Source organism: Nicotiana sylvestris, chromosome 4 (assembly GCF_000393655.2).
Source record: "Nicotiana sylvestris chromosome 4, ASM39365v2, whole genome shotgun sequence".
NCBI classification, from domain to species: Eukaryota; Viridiplantae; Streptophyta; class Magnoliopsida; order Solanales; family Solanaceae; genus Nicotiana; species Nicotiana sylvestris.
This window is the reverse complement of record NC_091060.1, coordinates 1,790,413-1,805,556: the sequence shown is the minus strand read 5'-3', so window position 1 is coordinate 1,805,556 and position 15,144 is coordinate 1,790,413. Positions and strand designations below refer to the sequence as shown.

General features: G+C 32.6%; 1 protein-coding gene across 1 annotated transcript; it reads left to right on the top strand.

The window, feature by feature from the left end:
* Nucleotides 1–3,912: 3,912 nt before the first annotated feature.
* LOC104246771 (putative calcium-transporting ATPase 11, plasma membrane-type) lies at nt 3,913–15,091 on the top strand. Its single transcript, XM_009802651.2, has 7 exons — nt 3,913–4,264; nt 10,317–10,371; nt 10,475–12,450; nt 12,539–12,697; nt 13,264–13,435; nt 13,758–14,056; nt 14,280–15,091. Exons 1-7 carry the CDS (start codon nt 4,091–4,093, stop codon nt 14,580–14,582), a joined length of 3,138 nt encoding a protein of 1,045 aa, XP_009800953.1. The 5' UTR covers nt 3,913–4,090; the 3' UTR covers nt 14,583–15,091.
* Nucleotides 15,092–15,144: the final 53 nt, after the last annotated feature.

Genomic DNA, 15,144 nt, shown 5'->3' with positions numbered 1-15,144 from the left:
AGTTTTTAATTAATTTTCACCTCCATATTTCTAGCTAATATAGAAAAAAATCTATGAGTAGATCAATATATAAATATAAATATAGAATTATAGATATAGATATAGATATAGATACAAATATACATATAAATTTAATTATAGATATATAGATTAGATTTGTCTAAGATCTATTTAGATTATGTATAAGATTTATTAAACTACTTCCATTAATTATATTTCTATATATAATTTCTAGTTATTAATATTGTCCTAAAATTGCCAAGTGGCTTCATTTTAGCTTGCCACTTGGCTTAACCACAATGCATACTACTCTCCTTTTAATATAATATAGATAGATATTGTAAAAGACAAAGGGAAGCTATCCTGCCAAAATTCAAAGGATATTTTTTTTCATAATAGAAAAATATTTAATCCTATTCGCTTATACTCATAATGAAGACTCCTAAACCTAATAGAGTTCTCGGTGCACGATATTTAGTTTCCTACTTAGATTTCTCCAATTAGGTGTCAACTTGAGATTTTTCTTTTTTTGGTGTTAATTACTTTTTCAAATAAGAAAAATTTAATAATTAAAATTTTACTTGATATCAAATTCCTAAATATTAGAAAAATAAAATTAAACTATAATTTTGTCTAGTGCGAAATCGTTTTTTGAAGGGTAAAAAAAGACGATAATATTTTGTTAAGGGCCTTCGTGCTTTTAATAGAGTATTAGTCTTAGAATATGCGTTTTGCGCGTGTACCCATAGTAATAAGTAAATAAGTTTAAAAATCACTTAGGTATTATCATATAATGTGTTTGAGTTATAAATTAAAAATAAAAAAAAAAATTATATGTTCCTAAAAATGATGAATGCCGACTCTATTTAGCTAGCTCAATAAAGGAAATAATCATGTCCCGCTAACGTCCGCAAATTCTTATTGTGATTTTGAGGACTTTTCTGGGAATATTTTATGAAAATTGTTGATATTTTATTGACCTAATAGGCTAATACTGAAAATAAAAACACAAAAATATTGTTATCGTTATTCTTCGAAAATTTGACAAATAAAATAAATAAATAAATTTAATTTTTTGATATTTTCGGGAATGAGAAGTTTAGCTTATAACTCTTAAAAATTTGATACGTGATAATCTAAAGTCTAAAAATGAGTAATGTTTAGTTAATATTTTACAATAAATAATTATGAACTAAATATAGAGACCTATTATTTACTGGAACAAATGCGAAAAAAGGAAAAAATAATTTATATTATAACTGGGTTTGCTTTATTTTTTGATTGGTTTTAGTACCAATGTTCTTTCTATAAAAATAACTTGATGTACCCTAATTAAGAGTTTGTCAACTTGAACATTTATTTCATGAATTTAGAAAAGAATTGAATAGGATTATTTTTCTAATTAGTTATATAATTTATAGATTTAATTATTTATTATCAATATTAACAAAAATAATGTATTTTTTATTGATTCAAATTCTTAAAGATCATCTCATGATATAAATATCTAACTATAATTATAATTTTATCCACGATGAATTCTATGTTCAAAAAGATTAAAAAACTAATATGATCATATTTCACTTTTAAATCTTTGTGTTTGCAGAATAATTAGTGTTATTGACTCTAGCCAACTACTTTTCTAATCTCTCTTTCTCCCTATCTCTTTATATCTTTTATATTTTTAAATATATAGTTGCTTGTTCTAATTGGTAAATATAGTTTTCAAAAATTATGTAAAAAAGTATTATTTGGGTGAAATGTAGCCCCAATTTGATATGCAAATGAATTATGGTTCATATATATGGTTCGAAGTTAATATGTAAAGAATTATAATTATATAAATAAATAATTTATATTAGATAATTAATATATTAAATGATTTTAAAATCCTACGTTAAGATCTTTTACACAGTTCAAATAAGGAATAATTTAATAGATTAAGTAGTTTTGAAAAGGGGACAACTTTCTTAAGTATATTAAACATTATTTTTATAAAATTAGCACATTACAGTTTGTTATAATTTTTTCTAAATAAATAAATAACTTATATTATATATTTAAAATAATAATTGATTTTTACTTCCTATTTAAAATTTCTTACATGGTTCAAAGTAATGATTAGATAAACAAACTTTAGTTGATTTGGAAAAAAGGATAACGTTTTACAGTATTTGCCATTATTCTACGTTTAAATTTTTTTACACCATACAAGTTTGCTTGGTATTATATTTTGTCGTCCTATATATTGTTACAACTTCCACAAATACTAAACATGGAAAGATAATATTACTCATTTTAAATTCTAAATATTAGGACTTCTTACCTAATCCAAATAAGGAAAAGTTTAATCACTAAAATTTTATTTGATTTAGAAGTCCTAAATATTAGAAAAATAATTAAAATTACAAATTTATCCAATGTAAAATCTATTTTTAAAGGATAAAAAAGGCGAACGACATTTCGCTAAGGAGTTTCGTGCTTTTAATACAGTATAAATTATCATGCCACTCAAAAGATATTTATATATAATCTTCATAAAAATTATAATTTTTATCTTGAAACTAAGTTATATTATGATAAGGTGTAGCTCCTAAACCAACAAGGGGTGTGGTTGAGTGATAAATACTCCTTCATCCTTAATCAGAGGTTTCAGGTTTGAGCCCTGGATATGGAATCGCCTTTGTTACGGGACGCTTTACCCCCAATGTGAGACTTTCCGACGAAAACTCAGATTTAATCCGGCCCCCAATGCAATTACCGGACACTTAAAAACCAAAAAAAAGGTGTAGCTCCTACACTCTAGCATGTAATTTAGCCCTTTTATTAACTTTTTGAAGCAAAATAAATCATGTACCATTGAAAAACTTCTATAAGGTCCCACTCAATTTTCCATTAAATACTTATAAGTAAATATAAATTTTTGTATTACACGTTATTTAATGATCGAATAAAAAGATAATTATTTATAATCACAAGTTAACAAGTTAAACTATACTGATCATAATATATATATAGCTTAACTGGTAAAGTTGTTGCCACGTGACCAAGGTCACTGGATCAAGTCGTGAAAACAAGCTCTTGCAAAAACGCAGGGTAATACTGCGTACAATAAACCCTTGTGATTATACCTTTCCTTGAACTGCGCATAGCGGTAGCTTAGCGCACCGTACTGCGCTTAAAAAAAATTGCTTAAATTTCTATAAAACTAGGATTTTTGTGTGTAGTCATATCTAGGGCTGTGCACGGATCGGATCAGATCGGATTTAGCATATTTCGGATTCGAATTTCGGATTTCGGATTATAGAAAATGCAATCCGAATCCGATCCGAATTATATCGGATCGGATCGGATTTTAAAGTTTGGATCGGATCGGATATCAGATCATATTATTATGCCTCAAAGTTAAACTAATATGTATATTTTCTTTGTAAAAGAGGCAATTCATTAAGAAAAATTCATGTTTATGCAATTATGAGAGTACTATGGTGCCAATATAGCTAAATCTAACAATTGTAAAGGTAATAACTTGGAGGTTGATGTAAATTAAAGTGAAGTATTTATACATGTCCTAATAATTTCGGATTTGGATTGAATTGGATTAAAATATACCAATCCGAAATCCGATCCGAAATCCGAAATTTTAATAAACATAATCCGAAATCCGATCCAATCCGAAATCCGAAATTCAAAATTGAATGGATCGATTCGGATTTCGGATATCCGATCCGAATGAACAGCCCTAGTCATATCTCCTGTTTTGACTTTTAGAGAGGAGTCAAAAAAGGTATGGTCAAACTAGCAATATAACCAGACTAAAGGGACTACTTAAACAAATTTGTCCTAAATCAACGCGTCTTCTATTTATAGAAAAAAAAATAATAAAGAAAAAGCTCATAACCAATCCCCGTTACAATTTTATTCTCTCTCTAAAATTAAATAGTCCAATAAAACCCCAAATAATATTTTCCTTTTTTCTGCTTCTTTTTATAAATCTCCGGCTTTTACATTTTTCTCTTACTGTATATATATACATACCTATTTACGTATCCATTTGATCTACGAATCTACGGTTATATAAACATTTGCGATGTCGCTGTTGGAGCCGGAGGCGTTTGATTTGCCGGCGAAATATCCGTCGGAAGCAGCTCAGAGGAGGTGGAGAGATGCTGTTTCTCTCGTTAAGAATCGCCGGCGTCGGTTCCGATATGCTCCGAATCTCGAAAAACGTGAAGAAGCTAAAGAGCTCATGGAGAAAACCAGAGTACGTTTTCATTTCCTTTTTTCTTTTGTTTTCATGCTTTCCGTGAAAATATCATGAAAATAAGTCGCAGGAAAAGGTAGAGTATAGTGAAGAAGATTCAGTAATTTTTCGATATATTTTTAAGTTTTTTTTTTTAACGAGAAGAATTTTTTAGGATTTTCAAATGTCGTTTTTGTTGTTTTTTTTACTGCTAAATAGATGATTAGAGATTGTTGTTAGAACAGGAAATACATACTTAATTTGTTTGGTACTTTAATCAAAGAACATTGAAAATTCTCTGGAAATCCTGTAACTGTGAATCATTAGAATATGATGCTCCATAAGTGCGGTACAATGCGCTTTGATACTTGTATATTTCATTCTGAATCGAAAATAAGCCGGAAAATGAGTTCGAGTTCCAATATGATAACTGGAGAAGATTTACATACTTTTTGAAAAACTTTATAGAACTGATTTTGAAATCCGAAATCGAGATATATTTTTTAGATATTTTATAGCGAAATACCTTTGCATTACTGGGAAGAACATCGGAAATGTTTATGGATACTTTAGATCCTCTGCTGCTAATGGTGAATTTGTTATAGCGTGCTTTATCAGTTTGGTACAATATGCTTGAATAGTTGTACATTTCATTGGTAGAGATGGAGACAGATCATCTCTTTTTGTTTTGTTTTCCGAGAAATAAGGCGGAATGAGCTCAATAATGATCTGTGTAGAAGATTTACCTTTTTTGAAACTTTCTACTAATCTTTTTTTGGACCGGCGAAGATTTTTCGGCTTTGAAATCTCGTTTCCTTTTGAATTTTTCTTTGTGTTTTTAACGTCTAAATAAATAGACTATTAGATATTCTAGCTAGAACGTTAATACATGATAAATGAGTAATACTTCATAATAATGGTACCTTGTGCCAAAATACATGTACATTGATGGAAAACACCGAAAATTGTTGTGGAAATGTTAACATTTCTCATGCTCTGTAAATCTCATCCTTTACATATCCAAAATATTTTACAATATTTTCAACCACAGAAAATTTATCACAGATCCGCTTTTTTTTTTGGATTTATCGTTATATACAATCTGATTTCATTATGAATTTTTCATACAATCAGTGTAAAAAACCTGTTATATTAAGTTATTTAATAATATTTATTTTAAGTTTTATTAAATAAAATTACTTGCAATTATCTATAAAGTGATGTGATTGTGTAAAAATTTTCTACGCGATCATCGCATAAAACTTAATTTGTCAAAAAGTTTCGTTTTTCAACAATATATGAAATGAGAGTGTATATATGGTAAAAGATCATATGAAATCCACCATTAGTAGTGCTTCAGCACTTTCCATATTTGATTTTTATTATTATATTTCCTACTACAGTGACATATTCTCGTTTGACTTTTCGGACACGATAAGTTAGAAAATTCTTGGTCATTTTTCTTTTTGGGATTCTTCGCTGGACTATTTCCACTTGCGAGCAAATTACTTTTAATATGGAGGACCATGTTGTTCAAATAAATAGAGACAAAAACTTGGATCTTTCATGAGGGACTGAAAGATGTAAACTTTTTCCAATATTCTTTATAATTTCTTTAAAAAGTATATCTATTAAAATTTACAAACAATTAAATGAATGTTATATACAAAAATGAATATGAGAATTTTATAGAAAACATTTGTGTCAGTTAGAAACCAGATCTGGTTAGACAAATGAATTAGTTTATATTTAATTTTCTTAATTAATGCAACAACAACAACAATTTTTTTAAAATTTTCCGTTAGTAATGATTTATTATAAATATATTCTAGCTTTATGATGGAACTATCCGTTGATCAGCAAGTCAAACACTATATTTAGTACTCCGTCTGTTCACTTTTACTTGTACTCTTTGAAAAATTTTAAGTCCCTTAAAAAATAATAATTATATAGTCAGACAATCATTTACTATAAAATTTTTATGGAGCAAATTTTCATGATATTTTTTTTATATATTTTCTAAAATAACGCTTTGCTATAATATTCAAAAAAAATTCTGGAACGAATGAGGCTTTTATAGATAAGTTTGATTGTAGTATATATTTTACCATATAACCCCTAATAATTATAGCATTTCAAATAGTCTTGGGAAATAATTTTGAAAATAAGTAATTAATAATAAGGGTAAACCAAGATTAAAAAAATTATCTTTCTCTTAATTTGCTCTTAATTTGCTAAAATGAATAAATAAAAGTGAGAATATATTTTTGATACTGTAGACACGTAAAACTGAACCGAGGGGAGTAATTTTTTATTGACAAACTAGTAAGACTTTATTAATGGGGACTAATTTCCTGCTGCTACTGCTAAATGCTATGACTTTTTGGAGGAAATGAGGCCCTAGTCATTTGTGCTCTAAATTCTAGAGGCAAAATAACTGACCGTAGCCTTACGTTATTATAATTATCTATATCTACCGGTGTAGGGTACTGTTTTGGTGTTGTGGGCTGCCTAACAATTGGATAATGCATTGGTGGTTTATGGGGACCACATAAAAATTTATAATCACGGTAGTTCAGTGAAGAGAGATGCACTTATTCCCTTTTTATTGGAGCCCTCCTTTGGGTTTGGGTTTTAGGTAACTTGCCAGCATAATATGTTCTGTTGAGGATAAAATGGGTTCTTCCATATTTGCCTCGTAGCTTAATTTAAGTGATAAAAGTTCGAGGAATTTATCACTTTGCCATCCTTTAGATATAGATTTAGTTAAAACTTTTAAAAAAAAAGTTTTTTAGGTTGTATTGAAAAATAATTTTTGGAACTTGAAGTTGTGTTTGGACATGCATTTTACTTAAAATAATATTAAAGTTTTGTGAGTGGAAGAAAAATGTTCACTTGGAAACTTAAATTTTTTCTTTAAATGTTTTTTGGAAACTAATCAAATTCTATGAACAAATAATATATATTTTTTAAAATAACCCAAATCTATGTTTAGCGGGAAGTTAGATTATTGAACTTAATATTTACATGGAGATTGAAGCCTGGTATTTATCTTTTTGGGGGGGGGGGGGGGTCATATTTACCTAGATTGTTTTGCCTTTAGGACACATGCTTTGTTTCCCCATTAAAGTGTGTTGTCAAACATTGTTTAACGTCATTGTCATTAAATTAGCTTGATTAATTCTTACGTACTTATAAATGGTTGTGTTAATTCTGTGCCTAAAACGTTATAAGAATTTGAGTTCTTTTAGCTGCCTTCTTAATCATACTTATGGTCTGCCCCATTTCTAAACATACAAAAAAAACTTATGGTCTGCCGCATTTCTGAAGAAATACAAAGCCACTGTTAATTGTATGGTGAGTATGGTAATTTCAACTTTCAAAATTGGACTTCACAAGACTGCAGTAGTTGCCGCACAATGTGCTCTTTTCCTCTATGTAGACTTCAATTTGCATGGAGAAAGAAGTCCATATCTCATCTCTGGAAGAGCAGTAGAGCTCATCTGCTGAGTAGATGAGTACAAAAGAAGTCTGTTCTTACGTACACTGCCACATGCTTATTACTCCCTTCGTCTCATTTTATATGAAATTTAACTTGAAGTCTGTTCTTATGTGCACTACCAGATGCTTATTACTTCCTTCATCCCATTTTATATGAAATTTACCTTGGTATGAGTTTAAGAAAGATTTTTTTAAAAAAAAATTTGTGATCTAAAATAATTTATAGTAATAATTTTATGTGGTGATAAGTCGTTTCACTAAGGATAAATAATAAGTTTATAGTTAAATTGTTTTTATATAAAAGTATTATTTTTTTTGGGACAACATCAAATATGATGTAGTTCATGTAGTGCCAAAAAAGTCAAAAGTCTAGCTACTAAACATTTAGTCAGCAGCGAAATTTCCTTGAAACTTCCATCTGACATTGACATTTCTTCTAGCATCATAGGAGTGGCAGTGGAAATTGCTCTTTCCAGGCATCAATTTGCATGGAGATAACAGACCATACCTCATCTCGGATAGTGCTCAAAAGAAGTTTGTTTTTACGTGCACAAACACATGCTTAAATTATATTATAAGGAGCTTTCTCCTGGACTTAAAGAACATTTTAGTGATGTTTTGGGTTCTGAATAACGGGTTTTAGGATTTTAGAAATTAGGAATACAGTACGGAATATATGGTTGTTTAGGTAGTGCCAAAAGGGCCAAATCTAGCTAATAAACACGTAGTCAGCAGCGAAATTTCCTTGAAACTTCCTTGTGACATTGACATTGGATAGTACATACAAGTACAGAAAGAGATGTGTGACCAGAAGAAAAATATCTTCTGAGTTTTTGTCGGCAGTCTGGCCCGATCTGCAGTTTTTTGTTTGTCCCACCAAGAAGTGTTTCGTTTGTTTTCCCTAACCTTCGGTTGCCACATGGAACATCAATTCCCACTTACTCGTATTTCTCTTAATAAAATATTCCCACTTTTGTTATTCTTGTCTGTAACTGTAATTTTTTGACAAAGAAAAGATAATTAATTAGTATTCTGTGGCTGTAAATTGTATTCTTTCACGTATACCATCCCATATTCCTTTCCTGGAATATTTTACTTCTCGACCATCTAATCACATGATACCTAGAAAAGTCTTTGGGTTTATCTTTATTAAATAAAATAAATGTCTCAGGAAAAAGGTCATCTGTTAAGGTGGGCAGGTCCAAATCTCAATGGAGATAAAAATCACTGGGTCATTGGTTTTCATTTGTGTGAGTTTTGGTGGGTAGAGTTACCCGTACCTGTGGAAGACACCAAATATCTGTAAGATAGCCGAGTTGTGCGGAAGCTGGTCCGAACACCTGGGTCATAAAATATAGTACATAAGAAAAGAAAAGAGAAGAGAAACAGGAAACTAAAAGTGGGTTAAGACATCATGGACAGTCACGTACAAAAAAATACACAGTAGCTGACATGTGAATGCTTTATGCTTTGAACAAATTGCTCAACAAACTACATGTTATATCTATTAGTAACATTTGTTCCTTTTTGTTTAAATTATACAAAACTATTGCATTCAAAGCAACTATGCCATCCTGCAAGCTGCAAGAAGACAGAAAACTTGAAAAAAATAACAGGGTTGAGACGTCTCTACAAACAAAGGAAAATCAAATAAGTATGCTCATCACCGTAATGCATAATCATCATAACACTGCAAAAAGGGTTTCTTGACATGCAAAGATTTGAAAGAGAAAGAAAAATATTTGTTCAATCTAATTGCTGATTTGCATGTATTGCTGGTTTATTCCATGTAATTTGCTGCTTCAGTTTTTTGAGATACTCCTATGCTGGCAACAGCCGGATCCCTCAGACAGTGCTCACTGAACGATGATGTTTTTCTTACCTCATCCAGGGCAGATGCATAATAGAAGCTACGGGTTCAGTTGAACTAGTAGTTTTGACTCAAACCTTATATATGTGTTAAGAAATCAACTAAACAAGTACAAATATTAAATTTCAAATCAGCAACTCAAAAGGTCAGTGGGTTTAGTGACATCCTGGTCTCATAAAATTCAAATCTGAAATCCGCCTCTGCCCTCACCCATACTATGACCTTGTTATGTGCAATTCTTCAACAATCAGCCTGCTATAGTTATTTGGAAGTTTATCCTTTTGATCTGTCACTTCAAAAAGCATTAGTTTCTAGTCACTAAGTGTTACATGTTAATGTCTAATTGTCACTTGATATTGAAAAAAATATATAATGGTCATGTGGAAAACACTACTTTTGTTAAATAAAAGCAGTTGATTCTTGGCATCATCCATATCCTATGACACTAAGAATGATTGTTGTATCATTTTACTGAGAACCTGAATCATTTTGATGTTCAAATACTATAGTTGAGTTCCCTAATCAGCGCAATCTTGTGACAAAACTATGTTGTCTCATCATGGAACTAATGATATAACTGGAAAGCGTTGGATTGGTAATTGATTTTGTTAACCATACTATGGAGGACTGTGTTGGTGACTGATATAACTTCTCTAATCTTGTATTCTGAGCAAGCTACATTTTACCACATGCAATTTCCAGGAAAAGATTCGAGTTGGTTTCATGGCTTATATGGCAGCACTCAAGTTCATTGATGGTACAATTTGCTCAGATCTTGAGTTTATCTTTTAACTCATTAAAACATGTAGCTCTGCAAGTTTCTTTCTGCTTTTTCTCATTTCACTTCTATTCTTTTACAGCTGGTGATCATGGTAGGCCTTCTGACCAGGTCAGAGAAGATATAGGGGCTGAACTGGCAAAAGACTTGCCAGAAGGAGCTCGAAATGCTGGTTTTGGAATTAACCCTGATAAACTTGCATCTATAGTTGGTTCCTATGATATAAAAACCTTAAATAAACTTGGAGGTGTCGAAGGGCTTGCAGGTAAATTGAAAGTCTCATCAAACGAAGGAGTCAAATCTAGTGATGTACCTATGAGACAAAATATATATGGATCAAACAAATTCACTGAGAAACCTTTTAGAAGTTTTTGGACATTTGTGTGGGAGGCTCTGCATGATTTAACTCTCGTCATCCTGATAGTTTGTGCTGTTGTTTCCATTGGCGTCGGACTTGCTACTGAAGGTTGGCCAAAAGGAACATATGATGGTTTAGGAATTCTACTCAGCATATTCTTGGTAGTCTTTGTTACTGCAGTTAGTGACTATAGGCAGTCGTTGCAGTTCAGGGATTTGGATAAGGAGAAGAAAAAGATATCCATCCAGGTCACAAGAGATGGATCAAGGCAGAAGGTTTCCATTTATGACTTGGTGGTTGGTGATGTAGTTCACTTATCTATTGGAGATCTTGTTCCGGCTGATGGAATATTCATATCAGGATATAGTTTGCTAATTGATCAATCGAGCTTGTCTGGTGAGAGTGTACCAGTAAGCATATATGAAAAAAGACCTTTTCTTTTATCAGGAACTAAAGTACAAGATGGTTCAGCTAAGATGTTAGTGACCACTGTTGGTATGAGAACTGAATGGGGTAAGCTTATGGAAACTCTTAGCGAGGGAGGAGAAGATGAGACTCCTCTGCAAGTTAAGCTGAATGGTGTTGCCACTATTATTGGAAAGATAGGGCTGGGGTTTGCTGTGGTGACATTTCTTGTGTTAATAGTCAGATTTCTGGTGGATAAAGCAAATCACCATCAATTCACCGAATGGTCGTCCAGTGATGCATTAACTCTTCTAAATTACTTTGCCACTGCTGTAACTATAATTGTTGTTGCAGTTCCTGAAGGACTACCTCTGGCTGTCACATTGAGCCTTGCATTTGCAATGAAAAAGTTAATGGACAATAAAGCGTTAGTGAGGCATCTTTCTGCTTGTGAGACAATGGGTTCAGCATCTTGCATCTGCACGGATAAGACAGGAACACTAACAACAAACCATATGGTAGTAAATAAAATATGGATTTGCGGAAAGGCTAAAAAGGTAGAAAATGATACAGGTGGAGATGCAATAACGGACATATCAGAAAGTGCACTGGACTTTCTTTTGCAGGCAATATTTCATAATACAGGAGCTGAGGTGGTTAAAGGCAAGGATGGAAAGAAATCTGTTCTGGGTACACCCACAGAATCTGCAATATTGGAATACGGATTACTTCTTGGTGATATTGATGATAAAAAAAGGGATTGTAATATGCTGAAGGTTGAACCTTTCAATTCAGCAAAGAAAAGAATGTCAGTGCTTGTTGCTCTTCCTGACGGCAACACCCGTGCGTTCTGCAAGGGTGCATCTGAGATAGTTTTGAAAATGTGTGACAGGTTTATTGATTCCAATGGTGAAATTGTTGATATGTCAGAAGAACAGGTTACAAACATCATGGATGTCATTAAGGAATTTGCTGATGAAGCCTTGCGTACTCTTTGCTTGGCGTTCAAGGATATTGAAGATGGTTATCAAGAAAATAATATCCCCGATCATGGCTACACATTGGTTGCAGTCGTTGGAATCAAAGATCCAGTTCGCCCTGGGGTTAAAGAGGCGGTTAAAACTTGTTTAGCTGCTGGAATTACTGTAAGGATGGTCACAGGGGACAATATTAATACGGCTATAGCCATTGCTAAAGAATGTGGTATACTAACTGCCGATGGTTTGGCCATTGAAGGCCCAGAATTTCGCAACAAAAGTCCTGATGAAATGAGACAAATACTTCCTAGAATTCAGGTATGTTTTTCATTGCGTTATTTTATCCTTGTAGATCCTTCTCTTTGAATACAGTTTGCTAAAAATGTGCTTTATATATTGTATGTAGGTTATGGCTCGATCATCCCCTACAGACAAGCATGTGCTGGTAAAGAATTTAAGAGGCATGTTTAGAGAAGTTGTCGCAGTTACTGGTGATGGCACAAATGATGCCCCTGCTCTGCATGAGTCAGATATTGGACTGGCCATGGGTATAGCAGGAACAGAGGTTTGTAAATATGCTCCTGCTCTGGGTTGATATGGTCATATATACCATTTTCCTGTTGCATGCTCCAGTTTGAAAGTTTTTGCCTTCACTTCTCATATATGGGGCATAAGCATGCTTAAATGCTCTTACCAATTGCAGTCTTCTTTATATTCTATATTTTTAATATCTATGATATTAACTATCTCATCGATGCTTGAAGTTCCCTGCTTGAATATTCCTTTTCATCTTTCTTTTCAATATCATCTCACCAAAATAGTAAGCTTAAGAATTTAATTGATCACCTAGAACTCATTAACTCCCAACACATAAGTAGAACTTGTTTTTTCCTGTGTATGGTCGACATTTGCTAGGGGAATTCTACAAACCGTCCGTATGCATTTTTGCATTTTTGTTTCTCCTGAAAAAGTGTCACATGTCTGTAATACAAATATCCATTCAGCTCCAGCATGAACTATCCAAGTGGTTTATTGTGGTTGTTTGTTAGATCTTACCTAGATTAGTACTTGGTAGATATTGAAACTTTAAAGCTGTTTCTGATCTTCACTATTTTCAAATGACATTATCAGGTTGCAAAAGAAAGTGCTGATATTATAGTGCTTGATGACAACTTCAGGACAATTGTGAATGTGGCTAAATGGGGCCGTTCTGTATATATAAACATTCAAAAATTCGTGCAATTTCAGTTGACTGTCAATGTTGTGGCTCTGATGATCAATTTTATTTCTGCATGCGCCTCAGGTATTCATTGCTTTGATTGAGTTCATTCAATTTTTTTATTGCGATCTGTGTATTAAAGAATCAAAACTCACACTCTCGGAGAGGGAGGAAGGGGGAGAGAGAGAGAGAGATCGGGCACGGAATTTTAGAAATAAAGAAAGATTTTTTAAACTTATGGTTTGAAACAAGTCATTGGTATTTGTGTGATTATAAATCATCTCATTAAGAATAAAATGGGAAGCTTAAAGTTAAATTGTTTTAAATATAAATAGGTATCATTCTTTTTGGGACAGAATAAAAAGGAAATAGTATCTGAATACTTCTCTGCTGCAAACACTTTCAGGATCTGCTCCTCTCACTGCTGTTCAGCTGCTTTGGGTCAACCTTATCATGGATACTTTAGGTGCATTGGCACTGGCCACTGAACCACCCCATGATGGACTAATGAGTCGGCCTCCTGTTGGAAGGGATGTGAGTTTCATTACAAAGACAATGTGGAGAAACATAATAGGACACAGTATCTACCAGCTGGCTATACTCTTAACCTTCAACTTTGCCGGAAAGCAGATTTTGAGACTTGAAGGTTCAGATGCTACAAAAATCCAGAATACCTTCATTTTTAACACCTTTGTGTTTTGTCAGGTATGTATTTTATATTCAGTTATTTATTCTATCAAGCCAGCTTTTATCATGAGCACTGTATCTATATACCAGCAGCAGTCCTTTTCAGTTCATTCTTTAGTGCTCTGTACTAGTATAACGAAAACCCGATATAGAAGATACCAAATTCTATTGAAAAGTGGATTTGCATTCTCATACGGAAGGACCTTCACTAACCTGCTGACTCTTGGTTGGTTCCGTACAGGTGTTCAACGAAATAAACAGTCGTGATATGCAGAAGATAAACATTTTCCGTGGCATTTTTAGCAGCTGGATTTTCTTAGGAGTCATGGTTGCTACAGTTGTTTTCCAAGTTATCATCGTCGAGTTCTTAGGCACTTTTGCCAGCACTACACCACTTAGCTGGCAACTATGGCTGATCAGTGTCTTGATTGGTGCTGCAAGCTTGATCGTTGCTATTATTTTGAAGTTGATCCCTGTCGAAAAGGAGACTTCTAAGCACCATGACGGCTATGATCTGCTACCAAGTGGTCCAGAACTTGCCTAGGAGTGTGGTAATCAAATGCATAAGAGATATATGGTTTGCTTGGTCGAACTTCGGATGCTACTAGGTCTGTTTGAGCCTTTGAGGTGAGTACGAAAACAAAACAAATGGAAAGAAATACAAAATAAAGACATAAAACAGCTAAATTTACCTTCTAACCTCCAAGTTCCACTTGAAAGTTCTTGGTCGATTCTCGTCTCTTTTTGTGCACAGGTGCTTGAGTAGTTGGGAATTCATTACTTGTTTGATGGAAAAGCTACTTTTCTTTCTTTTTGGTTTGTGAAGAAAATATTCATGAGAAGGCCAGATTTTGAAACTTTGCACTCACGTTGGTCACGTATTGCTCTGGAAGTGTTTATAGGTTGAAACAATTGAAATGAGAGGAGTAATTTCCTGCTTGATCCACTGTTATGTTTTGACAAATTCTCACTCGGATTTAACATTTGTTTGCCTTCTTGTCTATTTGTTCATCCCAAGCTTTCTCTAATACATTGCTTTGTTATTTCCCTTGAGATTCATTTATTTTTTTAATGCATTTCATTCGTTTATCTAGTGATGGTTGTTT

Bases quoted from the DNA above. Each gene is read 5' to 3' on its own strand.
- LOC104246771 (XM_009802651.2), top strand. From the start codon at position 4,091: ATGTCGCTGTTGGAGCCGGAGGCGTTTGATTTGCCGGCGAAATATCCG. The intron at 12,451-12,538 runs GTATGTTTTTCA...TATTGTATGTAG, and splicing joins AAATACTTCCTAGAATTCAG to GTTATGGCTCGATCATCCCC. The intron at 14,057-14,279 runs GTATGTATTTTA...GGTTCCGTACAG, and splicing joins ACACCTTTGTGTTTTGTCAG to GTGTTCAACGAAATAAACAG.